We start from the raw sequence: 16,905 nt of genomic DNA, 5'->3' as shown, positions 1-16,905 counted from the left end.
AATAAAAATACAAAGCAGGTCAGACAGTCCTGCTCTCCTTAAAAACATGCATTACCATCAAATTAATCAAGTACAAATGTCATTAAATTGTCAATGAACATAGAACTGTAATGATTCCTGTTAAAAGGTTATGCCAAAGCTTTAAGTACAGTATGTACCCCAACCAGGTACCAGACATCACAAGGTGCTTGACATCACAAAAGTCTATACAGCAGTTTTCCCAGTTAAACATATGTTCAGAACTTTCAAAATATGTTCAATAAAACTAGACAACAAATTTTTATCTTAAATTCTTTTTTAATGAGAACTACAAAAAAGGAACAATCATGAAAATAAGACTACAGTCACCTGCCTGGAAACCAGACTGACCTGCCACAGCAATGATTTCCGTGTGGAAAATTGGGACACCAGGTAATGTCATTATCATACAATATAGAACATTGTTGGCTCTAATCATGGAGACAACATGGCTGTTTGTGCAGAATGGGGGAAAAGAACGGAGAGTACAGGAGGAAGAAATGAAGGCTCTCCAAGCAAAGTGTCTTCTTCCATCTTTGAGGCACATAAAAAAAAATAAAAAAAATTCCGCACCAGTTATTACTACATCACAGTTGTGGGTAGGAGGGACATGATTCATCAGTGTTTACTTTTCTTTGATTTCTTGTGAGATCTGTGTGGGGATCTAGACTTGGATCTGGATTTCTTGTGAGATCTGTGTGGTGATCTAGACTGGGACCTGGACTTCTTGTGGGATCGGTGTGGGGACCTAGACTGGGATCTGGATTTCTTGTGAGATCGGTGTGGAGATCTCGACCGAGTCCTGGATTTCTTGCTTGGTTTTTTTGGGGTTCTCGACCGGGACCTTCGTGATCGTTTTGGTGTCCTGGGTGCTGAAGGTGACCTAGAAGTGAAGCGGAAATTGCATTAACATTTTAATGTCCCAAGCCACCAGCAAATATAAAGAAAATTCTGTAAGGAAGAAGAAAAAAACAAGTGCATATGTAATGGGAAGTGCTATAAAATTTTACATACTCAAAGGGGTTTTCCCCACACAGAAACATTGCATTATTAGCTGAACAGACATGAACATGAAGTTTCAACAACCTCTGAACTTGAGACCACTGTCCCAAAACATTGTCATGCCTAGCACCCATGATGTAAAAGGTGGTACCTCTTGGAGGACTTCCTGCTCCTGTCCCGTGGAGAGTCTTTGTGTGAGGAGCGGGAGATGTCCTTGGTGTAGGACCGGGTGGAGCGTTCTGAGCGAGGGGAGGGCGATCTGGCCCGTCGATTGCTGCTGGGCGTGGGACTGGGCGAGGAGCTGTGTCTGCGTTTCCTGGCAACCAAGCAAAACACTTGTCACGGTGCAGTCGGCTACGATGAAACAATCCCCATTGAGAGCATGTGCTTCAGGTGTGTGAAAGATCAACCTTTATCCGTCTGAGACCAGAGAATAAGAGCGGAGTGGAGCAAGGAGTGGAGTGGGCTTTAATTTGACTGGAACGTGGAGCGGGGTTTCAAAAGGATGAAGCTTTGGTTATTTCTCCCACTCCAATTTCACTCCCGATGTCACAAAATCGCAAGCTTTGTGCATGAGCAAACATAAAGCTCAGCCTGGTAGGCCTACGCTGCTTTCCCCAGGTCCTACCCCGTTGCATGCAATTAGCTAAATTTGCTAAGCATTTTGTTAAATATTTTTTGCACGGAGACTGACAAATAGGTGCACCATTAAAGTATATGCCAAACAGCGAAATGAAGAGAGAAGGTGACAATATTGTCTCCACAGACAAAGATTCTTTGTGGAATCTGAAAAGACATTACAAGAAGACTTTTTTTTTTTTTTTTTTTTTAAACATACAGAGAAAATGGCCAGCACTGCAGCTAGCTTGCCAGCCAACCAATTAGCCAAATGTTTAGTTGAACATATTATTATCATATTATAGCTTTACCTAACTTCTGTTCCCGTATATAGTTCATAATTACTGTGTCTAGTTCATAATTCATCCTATGTCGAATGCATTAAATACAGACAGCCCCAAAACTCATCAAAACTTCAATCAATCAATCAATTTTATTTGTATAGCACTTTTAACAAAGGAGCTTTGTCACAAAGCAGCTTTACAGAGAACCAGCCCCCAAAGAGTAAGCCTAGGGCAACAGTGGCAAGGAAAAACTCCCTGACTGATAACAGGAAGAAACTTTCAGCAGAACCGGACTCAGAGGGGGAACCCATTTGCCGCGGGCAGGCACCGGTTTGTGATGGAAAAACTTGGATTCCTCAAAGTAAAGACTCTCCTGTAAACCTTGTTTCATTGTAATTGTAGCCCATTAATTGCTGACCTATGTGAAGGCAACCTCCGCTCCACTCGCATGCTGTCTGAGAGCCACCGTTACCCACAATACATCACCTGTTCTTATAGACAGATGTAGTCCAGATTTATCCAGTTGGGAAAAGGAAATATTCTGTTATACTGTTTCTTTATTCGCATGCAAATGCAGTGTTATATTTGTTCAGAGGCTGTTAAGATCTCCTACCTCTCCTTTCTGTTTGGGGTGGAATCATCTTTGTCTTTGTCTTTCTCATCTTTCAAACGGACCTCAGGTTTCTCCTGGTCCTTTTTCTCCTTCTCTTTTTCCTTCTCCCGTTCTAGTTCTTTTTCTTTTTCCTGGAGAAACAAGGGAAAGGAAAACAGATTTGGCCTGTCAGGTAGGCTCAGGGTAGGTACAATTATGGAGCTCTTGCATGGTAGGGCTGGGGGACATCTGGATGTTCACACCTTCATATCCGGGTAAACAATTTCTCAAATAGGAAGGAATAAATTCATGAATGGTTGGGATGTGTTAATAGTACCACAGGGTGACAGCGTTGCTGTTAAAATTATAAGCATTTTTGGCTAAAAGAATTGCAGATTTTATAAAACAAGTTTAATATCAGACTATAATGTTTGAATGAGCCACATGCATTAAAAACTGTTCCTGCTCCTACCATGCAACACTGTGTGAAGAGATGCCATTTAAAAAATGTGCATTACACGTGCACAAAATGATGCACTAGTAGGACAGTATTGAGATTATTACTACTGCTATTTCTGTACACTGTATACCCCAATATATAGCATTACTGGAAATTGGCATCAAAACCATTGCATGGGATACACAAGAAACCCTATTTCCTCACCCTCTGCAGTAATTTGTCTCTATAGTGCTCCACTTGCTCCTGGATGCTCTGGCCTGACTTCTTTGGCCGTTTTCCCGATTCCAATTCGTCTTGAAACTTCATCACTTTGAGCTGGACAGAAAGCAACGAGAATGTGACCCATTAACCCACTCAGCCAAAAATAAGCAGAGAACCAAACATGTTGGGAACCTGGACTCAGCTGAGATTAACGTGCAGGGTCTATTGTTTTTACCTCTATCTCCCGCAGCTTGGCACGCCTCTCCTCTGTGATTTCCAAGGCCTTGGCCGATTTGGAGTCGGAGGACTCGGCGGGCCGAGCTGGGTTGGGCAGTGGAGGCAGCTCTGCCGATATAGAACTCTTGGGGTCCTCCTCATCTTCACTCTCCGCCTCCTCCCTGCAGAAACAAAGGTAGAATTATGAAAGTGGACTACCTCCAAGGTCCCTGGGCATGGTGGAAAAACATGGCAGGCAAGGCCAGTGATGGAAATGACACTCATGCTTAGCCACTTCAGCCAATACACTTTTTCCTGGATTCACCAGCAGGCAGCTTCAACTCAACACGCTCATCTGCTCTAGTAAGAACCTGGAGTGGCTCAAACTACGATGCACTGGGACTACCATTTCCATCCCTAAATGTACATGGGCTAGCGTCTGGCAGGAAGAACCAAGATTTCATATTTTACTGCATTAAGGACCAGTCATTTCATGCAACCTCTGACAGTCTTCCATAGGGTTTCCATTGTTAAACAGTTGATTTTATCTTTATTTTTCGATATTTTTTAAGTAAAAAAAGCATCTCCTAGCATTTCACGAGCTATAGCAAAAACATGTGTCTGGAAGCTTGCCAGCCATCAACAACCTACAGTACATACAACAGCTATTTTCACATTTAGCGGCACTTACTTCTTCAGGCTTGCCTCAGTCTCTTCTGGCTGATCGAAAACTTCCCATTTAGAGGTGGTTATAGCTGGGGGAAATGGAAAAGGGCTGTTAAAAATGCCTGAAATCAGAGGACCTGAGCACAGCTCAACTAGATTATTACCTAAAGAAACCTCACCTTGTGCTTCCAGTGCTGAACCATCTACTTCCTCCCACTTTGAAGGTGCCGTCTTAAAACCCTGTTTTTGCAAAGACTGGTCCACTGAAAGAGAAAAAAGGCACATTTAGAACATATTTTTCAATTTGTAAATGAGAAACTGGCCCAAAGAATTAATTTGACCGTATGGATCATATGCTGGCGTTCTCTGACCTCACCATACCCGTGAAGTCACAAATTCTGGACTAACCAGATGGACAACTCCATACTGTTATCATTGAAATTTTGGTCTCCCAGCTGTTGAAGCTTAAAATTTACAAGTTGATGCATTTAAAATATTTAGGAAGAAAAAATATGCTAAATTAAGGCCCAAAAGCACACAGTATGGAGAAGCGATCTGTAAAAGGTTGCATTTCTTAAGGACATCTTCCTATAAAGGTACTAACAGGGAATGCCATCCAGATCCTCCTCAACAGGCTTTATTGGAACCCCATCCAGGTCATCCAGGGGAGCTCCGTCGATGGGAGCCTCAATAGGAGCCCCGTCCACGTCCTCTAGGGGCGCCCCGTCCAGCTCCTCCTCCACAATGGGGGCTCCATCGATGTCTTCCGCAGGCTCCTCCTGTCCAACCCAGAGTCAGAGAAGTTAACATGCTTCCTACACAACCCAAAAACTCAGTGCAATTATGCTTGCTGACTGCTTCAGACCTTCGTTATCTAGCGTGTCTAAGTGGAGCATTCAGATCAAACTAAACAATTATTGGATTAACAGCTTACCGACTTGACCCAGTGTGATATATAAAAAGTCGTGCAGAACAAAATCCCAAAACCAGGTTTTATGCACAATGGTCTGACATTTCTGGCAATTTGTTCCCTTAACCATTCTATTAAAACAGATGACAGTGTAATTTCATATTTCTAGAAGTTGCTGAGCGACACCAACATCCATATGAGCTTGTCTAGTATAATTTACACCACGATACTGACCTCAACAACAGGCTGGAGGGTAGCCTTCTCTGTGTCCAGGCTGACCAGGCCTAGGAAGATGTTCTGCAGCTTGATCAGGAAGGGGTCTGGGTACACTGTCCAGTCTTCCCATGCCCGGAAACAGGACATCACTCTTTGCTGAGAAGCAACACCAGCAATGGGAGAGTAAGGCTTCGTGAACGCAAAAATGGATAGTACTTATATTCTCACAAATACCAACCACTGTGTTCCGATTATGCATAACAGACCAGTATCTACTGGCTTCAACTTCGAGCAAATATGGTTGGAAGACACAAGCAAGTGAAAACCCACTGGGGAAATACACATTCAATGACAGTTTATTTTACTTTTGCTTGGTCAGTTTTCATCATTGTGAATAATAGAAAAAAATACCTTAAAGTTTTCTGACTGCAGGTGTCCCTGTATGGTCTTGTAAGTGGCATTGAGGTCAGAGAAAATCTGACACAGTTTTGCTTCAAAGCTGTATGGTTAAAAAATGAAGAAAAATTAAAAACAACAAATTCAGTTAAAAACAATAAATCTACCACATTAAGAGAGCATACTTACAATTTCCGATAGTACGAAGCATTGGCAACTTTAGCTGATGAGTTGTACAGGACATCTGACACCAAATACAGTCGTGCAATCTGGAGGAAAGAAAAACAATTACTTCAGCACTTTGGCTATGACACCAGCCTTCAAGAGTGCCTTTGCAATGACACAAGACTAAAGAGCATTTCTTCATTGGTCGATTTAACAAAAAACTGACATTCCACATCTGCAGAAAAATCTGATAACCAGACCCAGATTTCCCTCACCAAAACATGATATGAATATCCACATTTTGCCAAGCAGATAAATAACACAGTGCCCAGACATCTGCATTCACTCAAACTCCAGGCAAGAATTGTCAAAAAAACTATGAGAAATCCCACGGGAAATTAATTTGACTATGCTTACAACGTAGACGGGTAGTCATTCCCTTCTCTTACTCTCTCACTCCCTCTCAATGTACTACAGCTGGCAAGCAGATTTTCCTGAACCTCACCTTCTTTGGCAGAGGGGTCTTCAGGATGGACAGTGACTCAGCGATGCACTCCACGACCTCCTCAGCGGCGTCCGCGTGGCTAAGGCAGAACACCATGGCCTCCGCGATGTCGCCCTTTCTGGGCGCCAGGGCCCGGAGCATCTCCTCCAGCTTGTCTCTCTCGCTGCGGCAGAAGGAAGAGCAGGAAGCAAACCCCGTTGAAGAACGTACTTCTTAAAAAATACATTTATTTTCTGATTCTTTTTCGCGAGAAACCCAGGCTGAGACTTCAAGCTGGCCCAGGTCATGCCGGTTACAGGCAAAGGCCAGGATGAGTGACTGATCGATCCAATGAGTGTCAGCCTAACTAGAATGAGGGGAAACAGCCCAGTATTCCAAACTAAAAATGAGCCAATAGAATAACACTCATTACATCTTCAATCTTTTACTTTAATCAAACACACCTCTCTAAAGGTACTCGGTACCTTACAGCATAAACAATGTAATGTGCAAAATACTGAAATATATTTACAGAAATATATCTACTGAAGAATATTCATGGAAATATATGCACATATACACAATTTTACAGAAAATATATAAGTCCCTTCAGTTTGAACACTCCCCCCATGTGAGAAACTCACTCGTCTTTCAAGCAGCCTTTTTTGCTGGCGTCCTCCTCTTCTTCCTCCTCTTCATCCTCCAGTGTCCCGTGCAAGTAGGGGTTCAGTGGAGGGGGGCGCCACAATGACCCATTCTTAAACATGCGGAATTCCTCAGTCTTCCACTTGGTGGGAGAGTCTCCCTGCAGCAAAACATTTTCACGTGTCAACCAGGAACTTTTTTTATTTTAAACATCTTTACCCCTTTTTCCTCTCTAAATGGAAATCGCAACACTTCGTGAGTTACTGCAACACGACCCACTTAGTGCACTGCACCAAGTTAAATGCACCCGCCCTTTAGCCTGGAACTAGGTTACACCAAACAGGCCTTTCAGTTCTACAGAAGAGCTAGCGCTAGTGAATCTCTCACTGACGGCAAGTGATAGCCTGTGGCTTCCTGTGGTATTGTTGGAGGGAACTAATGTAGCAGGAGCCAGAGAAACACTATATGACTTCAAAACCATCAAAACCCTGGCAACCATTAAAAGATAATGTGGACTTCCAGCCATAACTGTCTGAAGACACTGTAATAGAGCCATGCCTGCTCTCACAAAGCGCACCAACCAGGAGCCACCCAGAAGAAAAAAAAAAAGACAATGCCAAGTTTTCAGTAATAGAATGTCACTGCTACAAAGAAATCAATGTCCCACCTGTAGAATGGAATAGAGCTTCCATCTGTAGTACACATGTGCTGGGCTTTGGTTCTCAAACAGGAACCTGTTAATAAAGAAAATCACATGAGCTAATGAAACAGCTGACAAGACAGAGGCGTAACACTCACATAAATGACTGGGAAAGTGTGTGTGTATGTGTGTGTGTGCGTGTGCATTCACTGTTTAAATGCTCTGGTATCTAGTTGGTCATGCCAATAATTAAAACAGGGGATCCCATTTGAATCATCAGACTGAACAAAGGGGATTTTAGGAGAGGATGAGATCCAATTACAAACTGTGGCTGACAGTAAATCACTAAACCTGACTTTTGCCTCAGACAGAAAACAGCACATGCCTGATGAGAAGCAGGCAGCTGCTGTAACCAAATAACTTAATAGCTTAATAGCTCCCATTTCATTTGCTCTGTTACATGCATAGCATGAATACAGGTCCAATGACATACGTGCAGCTAGCAGATACCAGGAGCTGGCTGCTACCCAATTCCACAGGGGCAAAATCCTGGGAAAAAGCAGTGGTTTTGAGCAGTGAAACGGGCACTTGTGAGCTAAAGGGAAGCGTCTTACACACCTGAACATTGGGTTGCTGATCTCCCGGTTCATAACCATGGCTTCAAACATTGGGCCCTCACGCACCACAAACTCGATCATTCGGTGAATCAGGGAGAGCAAATTCCTACAAGAAAAACACAGTTAGAGCAAACAGATTCAGAATCATCATACAAAAACTCTTCTCTTCTACATATTTATGTCACATTCACTAAAATTACACTAGAGCTTCTGCCAGAGAAGTTTTTTTTTTTTTTTTTTTTTTTTTGCTGCTGCAAGCAAATTTTAAGTTTTTCATGAAAAGGTTACACGTAATACACCGATCGAGCAAAGGGTATAATTGAGATTAGAGCAGAACAGTACAAGATGCTGACCTGAAATAGCGGAAGACCTTATTTTAAAATTTTTCCATTCATAAATTTAGAATACACTTTTTATTTTCTGTTTTGAAAACACTTTCTTGGAAATGAATCCAAGATTATTTGGTCGTAACTCCTACCAAAACTATTTTGCTTTTACTACAATTTTATAAAAGAATAATTTCAAGAAAGTAAATGAACACTTTACCAATGGATGAATAAATGCTGTTGAAATTATGAAACACCGTTCAGAACATTAAACAAGCCAACAAGAACCTAATAAAAGAATACTAGAAAAATAATGAAGTTCAGCATTTAAATAACCTAAAAATAAAATTATATAAAAAAAGAACCAGGATATTTTGACTGCTTTTCTTTTTTAAGAATTAAAACTGACTCACAAGATTAACAACCAGGAATCTGTCAATACAGTGTCATTCAATTAAATTAAACTCAATGACAATTAAAAAAAGATTTTTCTGCTGTCCTCAATGGCCTTCATTAAGCAATACCTTCCCCAAGTACTATCTTAAAGTGGCTACATAATTACAGAACCTCTGAGTGCATTACAGTGAACAAATGTGAATGACAAAAATTAGGGGGGAAAGGCACATTCAGTGGTGTAACCAGGGCAATGTGCATCTTGAGGTCATATATGTGGAGTGGATAGGTGAGGTGGGGTGAGTGTGCAAGATTACGATTAAAGTGGCCAACATAACAACAAGGGATGCCTTTCATATATAACACAGTCATATGTATTGGAGCCGATCGTACCCTTGCCAGGTAAAAACCTGAATACTTTCCCAATCCGTCCCGTGACGCTTTTCAGGTCCCTCGCTGCTGGAGACAGCTCAGCTTGTGCAGCTCACCAAGGCCAATGTCAAAGGTCAAAGGTCGCTCAGACTACATGGGATTGGGGCTGGCTGTGCGCATGTTTGGCTGGCAGAGGCCCAAGGGGTGTGCGGTTGGAGTGAGCAATACTCAGGATGCTTTGCGCGTACTCCAAACTTCAGCAGAGCTATGGTGCTTATTAGTGCATTTAAAATATGTTGGCAAAGTTATTAATGCAACTCAAACTCAAAAAGATGTTTTCTCGGCACCTAGTGTAATTCTAGGAGAACAAGATTTGGTGTGTGCTTGTACATTCACTTATATCTCGATACTTTATACTTATTAACCTTCTCCCCAGTCTTTCCTCATCCAAAACAGTTCTGGCACTTGGCATTTGTTAAGAATCTTATGAAATGTCAAATACCTGAGGAAACAGCCTGTGCAAACTATCTTCAGTGAGTTTAAGAATTGCATCAGCACATTTTTTTTAACCAAAAGTTAGTTTTCTGATGCTATTAATCATTGAGACCCATAACCAGATTAGCAGTTTCATACTGATAATGGACAATAAGATCTACACGTCAAGTCAAATGTGGAATCATTTCTCCTCTCATTTCTCCAGAGCTTTCTCCTCTGACTATTGCTCTCCCAAACCAACCTCTTGCAGCATGCTTTGTCCAATTCAAACTTTTTTTCATAACTGATTTGGGAATTTTTTTCTACAATTTACTTCAATTGGAAAAAAAAAGAAAAACATGTACCTTTCTGTTGGGATAACCACTTTGACTATGGCTTGCGACAGAGTCTGGATATGAAGTCACATCAGATAATAAACATAGAATATGTGAGTATTGTTTGAATACAAGAAACAATCAAAATACTTAATGCATCAAAATTTGCACATATGCACTTTACATTACTGCTGTCAGTTTTAAAACTTCATACAAAGAAAATGCTTATGCTAAACTGTCCACTAATTCCAGAATAAAAGGCACATTTTGTGCAACTCAATAACTGAAGAGGTTCATATCAGATTTGAGTTATTTAGTTAAGTGGCCAATTCTATATTCTAGAAAATTCCATTTTAATAAAACAAGCAAACCACTTCAGCTATATAAATGCACAGCAATCTTTGCTTTCAATTAACAAACAGCCGACAATTTTAAACAGTACTAACTGAACTTCATGTCAATCAGCAATTACAATCAACCAAATACTAGTTATAGTTCATTAAATAATAAAAGAAAAACAGTCACAATTCTGATTTCTCATTTCTCCTCATACTTACCATTATTCCAAATCACTAAACAGGATATACCATTATCCATGATCATTTTCTGAATATTATAAATATCTTTAATTGTGAATTTTGCTGTCCATTTCATGTATAGCTTGCTTGCTACATGGAACCTAATATTATAGTTGCAATACTTATGCTTTTGTACCAAACAAACCTAATAAACTGAACAGGTCAAAACAGCTACTTCACTGAGCAATTACAATGGTTGAAATGACCCATTAATTGCACAGCAAATTACCTTATCAAACTCCTCCTTGTTTTTCGGTGGGGGCTGCAGCGTGGCGTTGGGGTTCTTTAGCCTCTCGCGGGGCTGGGCGTTGAAGGGGAGTCCAGAGGGGGGCGGAGGGAGGGTGTGTTCCATCATGGAGGGCGGGATGTATATGGGGTGGGGTGGGATCGGGACACCCTTACCCCATCCCAGTTTCATCTCAAAATTCATAATGGTTTTGCCTGGAATAATTCAACTCAAATTAGGTTTGTTTGCAGAATGGTGCGATTTGGACATGTAAACAGCTTATTTGGAATATTTATCTCAATCAGGTTTTTCACGACAGTTTGCAACATTAACAGCCTTGTTTACGGTCAGCACTGCTCTTACTACCCACTGCATTATAAAAATGAGCCAGACAGCTAGCAGTTCACAGGGTGCAAGGGCGGACGGCCCTGCAAAAAAGACACAACATTTTTTGGCCGGAGGGAGAAAATATCCTACTTTATAAAATGTTGAACGGTAATCAAAGAGTTTAAGGGACAGTGTAACGAGGCTGTTTTATTTAATCGGACTATGCACGGCTGCATGTAAACGTGAATATTAAAATAAAATTAATTTATCAGTAGTGTATACACACAACTTACTCTGAATATTTGGAATAATGGCAATGACCAGAATATTGTCTGCATGTAAACGTAGTCACAAACACTAAGACTACAGGAACACTCAATCATCCCCTGCACACAGCCTTACCGTTTAAATGTTTGAGCGCTCGCTCTGCGTCTCTCCTGGTCATGAAAGCCACGAAGCCGCAGTTTCTCTCCCTGGCCCGCTCCTCGTCCGTCCTGGGCCACATGATCTTCACGCTGGCCAAGGGACCATAACGACCAAACTCCTGACAAAGCATCTCCTCGTTCATCTGAGGGACGAAAACATGCCGTCACCTTTTTGGACCTGTCTGAAAAGGCTGGTGTGCACGTGCAATGACGCTCATTACCAGTGACAATATTTTAATGTATTCCCGTATAATGTTACATGTCCACTGGCAGACATTTTCACAGCCCGTGAACAGATGCAAGCCATGGCAACAAAAAGAAATCCATATGGAAGGGATGACCAAATTTGGTTTTAAGCTGTATCCAACATAACCATAATGTTTTGTGCACTGCCATTTGCATGACATGTTTATGGGAATGTTAGTACTTCTTTCAACATTTGACAAACTCGTAAATTTTGTGCTGTGATTTGTAAAAAAATAAATAACTATAATATCTTTTTTTTTTTTTTTTAACAAATATGTACAAATGTACACACACACACACATATATATACTAAAAATGAATTAAAAAACAATGAATAAGTTGCAGACAAAACACACTGCATAAATTGTACAGAAGCCATAGTTTTAGGTCAGGGCTAAGCATCTGACTGCTATATCTAAGCACTTTTTTTTTTACCTGTGGGTTTATGTTTCCAAGATATAAATTAGTGGTAGAAGGGTCTCCAACATCATGTGATCCAGGTGCGGACTCATCCAGAACTGCAAAACAAGATGGTTAAATGGTTGTTGCTGCATTCATTCTGACAGCAAAACAATGAAATAAGAGCATGCCACGAAATAAAATAAAATTACCACTGAAGGGACGGTTTCTTCGTGAGCAACCATCCACTAAAAGAAGCAGAAAAGCAGTGTAAAACCTTGTTTCCACACAAAGACGAGCGAGTACACAGCACGGTTAGAGGGTCAGGTGTGGGGGTGGGGCAGGCCAGACAGTGCCAGCGATAGGACAGCGAGAGGAGCTCAGAGTCAGGGAATATTCTAGCACAGTGGTTCTCAAACCCAGACCCGGGAACACGCTGTTTTTTTTTTTCCAACCACAACTGCAATCCCAGAATTTTAACACGCAGTTACTCCCACCATGCCACAAGGAATAAAATTCCCATGTTCATATTTGTGCTTATTGTACTATATAGCAAACAAATACACAGAAGTTTAAAATTAATCATTGGCTCATAGCTGCTGAACACAGGTTTAATTCCTTTCATATTTCTTCTTAAACTTGTAAACACAATGCAGGTTTGATTCATCATTTGCTTGGTCTTTCTTCATATCTTCCAGATGGTAAGTTTTAGTGGCCATGTGCCCCCAAGTTAGGATCCTACTGATTCACCTCAGTCTTTAATGTGGTCAGTAAAAAATATTTTTCCTCGTTTCTTATGCAATTGTGTGCAATAGAACACAATAAGCACAATATGAACATGAGAATTCTACTTTGAATGCAAATGAACTCACTAAACAAGCAAAGCACCTAATTCATAAAATTTACAGCTTGTTGAAATTCTGGAATTGCTATTGTGGCTGAAAGACCCAGTGGAGGGCCCCAGGAGCAAGTTTTGGAGCCACTGGTCTAGCACAACTAGCTGAGGCAGGCATGCCTGCCCACGGAATGCCAGAGAGGTTTCTGAATTTTCTCCAGTCTGAGTCCGATTGCACAGATTAACTGATTTTCAAGCCTGAGCATGGATGCTCAATGTCTGATATGAATGGTGAAATTCTGTGTACCTCCAGCATGTGGTCACCACTCTTCACTGAGCCGAAAAACTCATCAAACTATATTGGAGGTTCCGGTGGGGAAAAAACAAAAGACATCTCTGGGACTCCAAAACCCTTCTCTAACAAAAGTACAGAACTCACATGAGCGCCTCCCGTCCAGGCCAGAGGGGGCTTCGAATCGGCTGACCCGTCCTTTCATCTTGTGCCTCTCGACCCGTTCTTCCTGTATCCTGAACGACACGAGTGACACAATGATCAAAATGTACCCTGAAATGAACCGCCATAAAAACGGCAAGAATTGTTAACAGTCCCTTACTGCTTGAGCTCCTCTTTAAACAACTCCAGGTTACTTTTCTTCTTTCCCTTTTCCCCCTTCTTTGAGGCCTGAAAATAGAAATATTTCAAGGTAGTGGTACTAACACTTAAACTGGACAAAACAGGAAATAAAATAAAATTAAAAAGAGACAGGGTGCTAAAAACAATACTTACATTTCTATTTTTTTCTATTGATAAAAATTGTGGAGGGGTTTCTAGCGGCAAAATATTTTTTGTTTCTGTGAAGCGAGACTTGGGTTTGTAGAGCTTTCCTTTCTTCTCATCAGTAGTAGCTTCTTCTGCAGGGAGATTTAAAAAAAAAACATATTAGGCCATTTTGAAATGGGCTTGTGGGTAATTTTCAGCCACATTATAACCATTCTTTTGTAACAGTATTATTTGCTTAACAAAAGACTGAACCTAGGGTGACTTGCATGGCTCATGTCATGCAGTCCATTTTACATGTTAAATGACTTTATCAAAGCAGGCAGCAAAAGCTACCACGGTAGTCAGTGTGCAACACCTGGATTAAAATTTGCATTAAAATTACAAGCTCACAACTGGAAAAATGTGTACTTCCTTAAGAAACTCTGGCTAATCCACCAAGGTTGTAGACATTATAGACCAGATCTTCTTTATGAAGTTTTTCACAGTGGACTTTCAGATTTCTACCAAACATAGTTCAAAGTGTCCATTTACCTTTTGTTGCGTTTGCAATGCCACCTCTGACAAAAGCCTTGATCTTGCCATCCCCCCCTTCGAACGCAGCGAGGAATTCCTCGTAGATCTCCGCGGCAGCCCTCTCATCCTCCTGTGAAACATTCCAATGACAATATGGCATATACCATTATGGAAATGTACCAGCAGAGCACAGTGCAAACAAGCCAATTTCAAAACAAAAGAAACGGTACACCTGAAACAGATGATATCGAGTCTCATCAACTAAAGATTACTTCATCTGAGGTGTCACAACTGGAGCCAATTAAAATCTGCACTCCTTATCTTTTCAAATCCCAAAGAGGTCTTCTTCTCTCAACTATTTTCCTAGGTAATTACGGAATCTTCCTTTTACCACTAGATGGCAAAGAAAGCATTATAAAGGGGATGTGGATACTAGCACAGTCTGAAAGCAATTAGCAACTTTTGCTCTTCAAATTTTAACGTCTGAATGTTGGAACAAGGAATTTTCAATTTAAGAAAACTGGTTGCGGTACCTTAAGCACCCTAAATACCCTAAGAGATGAGAAAGGGCCGTGAAGCATGTACAGCGTAGGAACCGGGGTGAGTGGTTTAGGCTGGGACATACACGTGTCAATATTCCATTTACTTTCATGCACGTTCAACAACTTTCAGCTGGACTACATCATAAACAGGAGCGCCATGGATGGTGAAACTGGTGCATTTACCTTCTTTTTTATTTCATCTTGTTCCTTCTTGCTGAGAGTTCTTTTTGCAACAGCCATCTTGCCAATGCTGAAGGCTTTAAGCTTACTTTCCAACAGTGCCTAAATGACAGATTACAAAAACAAGTTTACTGCATAAACCAATGACATGCCTCTGACGTTCGTACCATTTCATTAATATTAAAAGATGCACCTCTCATCACATAAACCTGAACCAGGTGACCAGAGTAACAGTATGACCAATGCGTCATTTACAGAACCAGCAAACCACCTAACTATTATTTTCAAACAATTCAGGTTTTCCAATGTCTTCTACGTAGACAAGATAGCTGTCAAAGTAATAAACTCATACTCTACAGTAATATGAAACTGGCAATCAATGTTACAAAGGTTTAAAGTTTGGCAAATCACACAGCACACTGTCGATTTGAAAAATATTGGATTTGTCCCTTTCTGTCCAAACATAAATTACTCAACCACTTAAAATTACGGAAATTTCAGTAGCTTTAACAATAACATGCAACGGCAGCAATTACAAAAGACAAACTTTTAAAAGGCTGTCACTTAGCACTTCAAAAATCGTTTTACCTAATTGTGTTCGCTGACAAGTAAACTCAATTAAAGCTATAGTCTACAGCAGTTCAGACAAAATATCGTACCGTACAAAAAGAACACCTAACGCGCAAGATGATTTGACCACTATTACTAGACTATAGAAATACTAAATTGTCATTAGCGCTTGTGGGCTACGTATGCAGGCTAACTAACGTTAGCAACCTGCGGCTGTTCCCAATAGCATCCAGATACGAACGGGGTGAATGTAACTCGTTTTATAAAAAATCAAACACGAGATAAGATAGCTTCTTACTTACACTACCAGATTAACTGGACTTTACAACAAAAACAAAGACACTCTTAGTTTTGCTAAAGAGGGAATCCATAATCCCTGTAGCTAACTTAGCCTTGCACGTGTTCCCCTAGTTGGTTAGATAATTGACGACAAGCTAGCTGGTTACGTGAAACGCAGGTTAACTGTCCTTATTTGAAAACTACCTTAAATTCCCATTTAGTCAGCCAGATTAGCTAACATTACCGACAAGACTAACCACGTAGGCTATCTACCTAGCTAGCTATTTTACGTTACAACTAACGTTAGCTAGCATGGCATACAAACAATTGGCTACCTAGCTGAAAAGCCTTGTAGCCACTTGTGATGTATACACATACCTGTGCGTTTTAGATAGTCTTGGCTAACGTGGTTCCTATGTATGCTCAAAAATACTAACGTTATGCAATCGTGTCGTTCACAAAACAGTTGACAGGTAGCTAGTTAGCTATAAGGGAAACAAAACCCGACGTTACGGCCTGGCAGTGCTACAATCGTAATGCTGTTTTTAAGCGTAGCACAAGAGGCCAACAAACATATTTTTCAGATTTTTGTTTCAGTCTCTAAATATATTGCCAGGAACCTCAGTTGTATTGTCTTTAGCAAATTCAGATTTTCACTCTGTTATTTGGTTACCTTAGCGCTGACTTTCTGCGCACTATCAGGCGTTGTATCCGCCATCTTGCTTATTTTCATGTAACATTAGTCGATTACCGATGTCTTGATCATCGATAGACAACCAGTCCTGTGGCTGAGGAGGCAGGCTGCAGGTTTGTAGGGCCAAGTATTTGCAAGTGGTGCTCACTGCAGAGCCAAATGGGTGGAGCTTGACATAGTCCAACTTCACCACTCTACTTGGTGCTCACTGAACTAGTGCTACAAAGTTGTAGGAGTGAGTTGGGGTGAGGGTGGGGCTGGACCTGAGCTGGGGTGCGGC

At 41.0% G+C, this 16,905-nt stretch overlaps 1 protein-coding gene across 3 annotated transcripts; it reads right to left on the bottom strand.

The window, feature by feature from the left end:
* Positions 1–277: 277 nt before the first annotated feature.
* LOC118229661 (U2 snRNP-associated SURP motif-containing protein-like) lies at positions 278–16,846 on the bottom strand. Of its 3 annotated transcripts, XM_035421823.1 has the most exons (26): positions 16,605–16,846; positions 15,086–15,184; positions 14,379–14,490; positions 13,854–13,978; positions 13,681–13,748; positions 13,506–13,594; positions 12,444–12,479; positions 12,268–12,350; positions 11,564–11,729; positions 10,838–11,049; positions 10,061–10,104; positions 8,132–8,236; positions 7,541–7,607; positions 6,873–7,033; positions 6,250–6,412; positions 5,769–5,848; positions 5,595–5,682; positions 5,202–5,339; positions 4,662–4,836; positions 4,237–4,320; positions 4,083–4,146; positions 3,411–3,573; positions 3,179–3,289; positions 2,536–2,666; positions 1,172–1,336; positions 278–901 (listed from the first exon to the last, which is right to left on the bottom strand). In XM_035421823.1, the coding sequence occupies exons 1-26, from the start codon at positions 16,662–16,664 to the stop codon at positions 637–639; spliced, it is 3,054 nt and encodes a 1,017-aa protein (XP_035277714.1). In that variant the 5' UTR covers positions 16,665–16,846; the 3' UTR covers positions 278–636. The 3 variants fall into 3 exon arrangements, with proteins under 3 accessions (XP_035277714.1, XP_035277715.1, XP_035277716.1); XM_035421824.1 differs by lacking the exon at positions 12,444–12,479; XM_035421825.1 differs by lacking the exons at positions 10,061–10,104; positions 11,564–11,729; positions 12,268–12,350; ... (5 more) ...; positions 15,086–15,184; positions 16,605–16,846 and having other exon boundaries at positions 10,838–10,960.
* Between the last annotated feature and the right edge of the window lie 59 nt (positions 16,847–16,905).

The sequence above is a fragment of the Anguilla anguilla genome, chromosome 6 (assembly GCF_013347855.1).
Source record: "Anguilla anguilla isolate fAngAng1 chromosome 6, fAngAng1.pri, whole genome shotgun sequence".
NCBI lineage: Eukaryota > Metazoa > Chordata > Actinopteri > Anguilliformes > Anguillidae > Anguilla > Anguilla anguilla.
This window is presented reverse-complemented; position numbering and strand designations above follow the sequence as displayed.

Excerpts from the sequence above, each read along its gene's own strand:
- LOC118229661 (XM_035421823.1), bottom strand. The coding sequence starts at position 16,664 with ATGAAAATAAGCAAGATGGCGGATACAACGCCTGATAGTGCGCAGAAA. Across the intron at positions 12,480-13,505 it reads CCTGGACGGGAGGCGCTCAT|TGGATGGTTGCTCACGAAGA; the intron begins GTGAGTTCTGTA and ends TGCTTCTTTTAG. Across the intron at positions 3,290-3,410 it reads CCAAGCTGCGGGAGATAGAG|CTCAAAGTGATGAAGTTTCA; the intron begins GTAAAAACAATA and ends CTTTCTGTCCAG.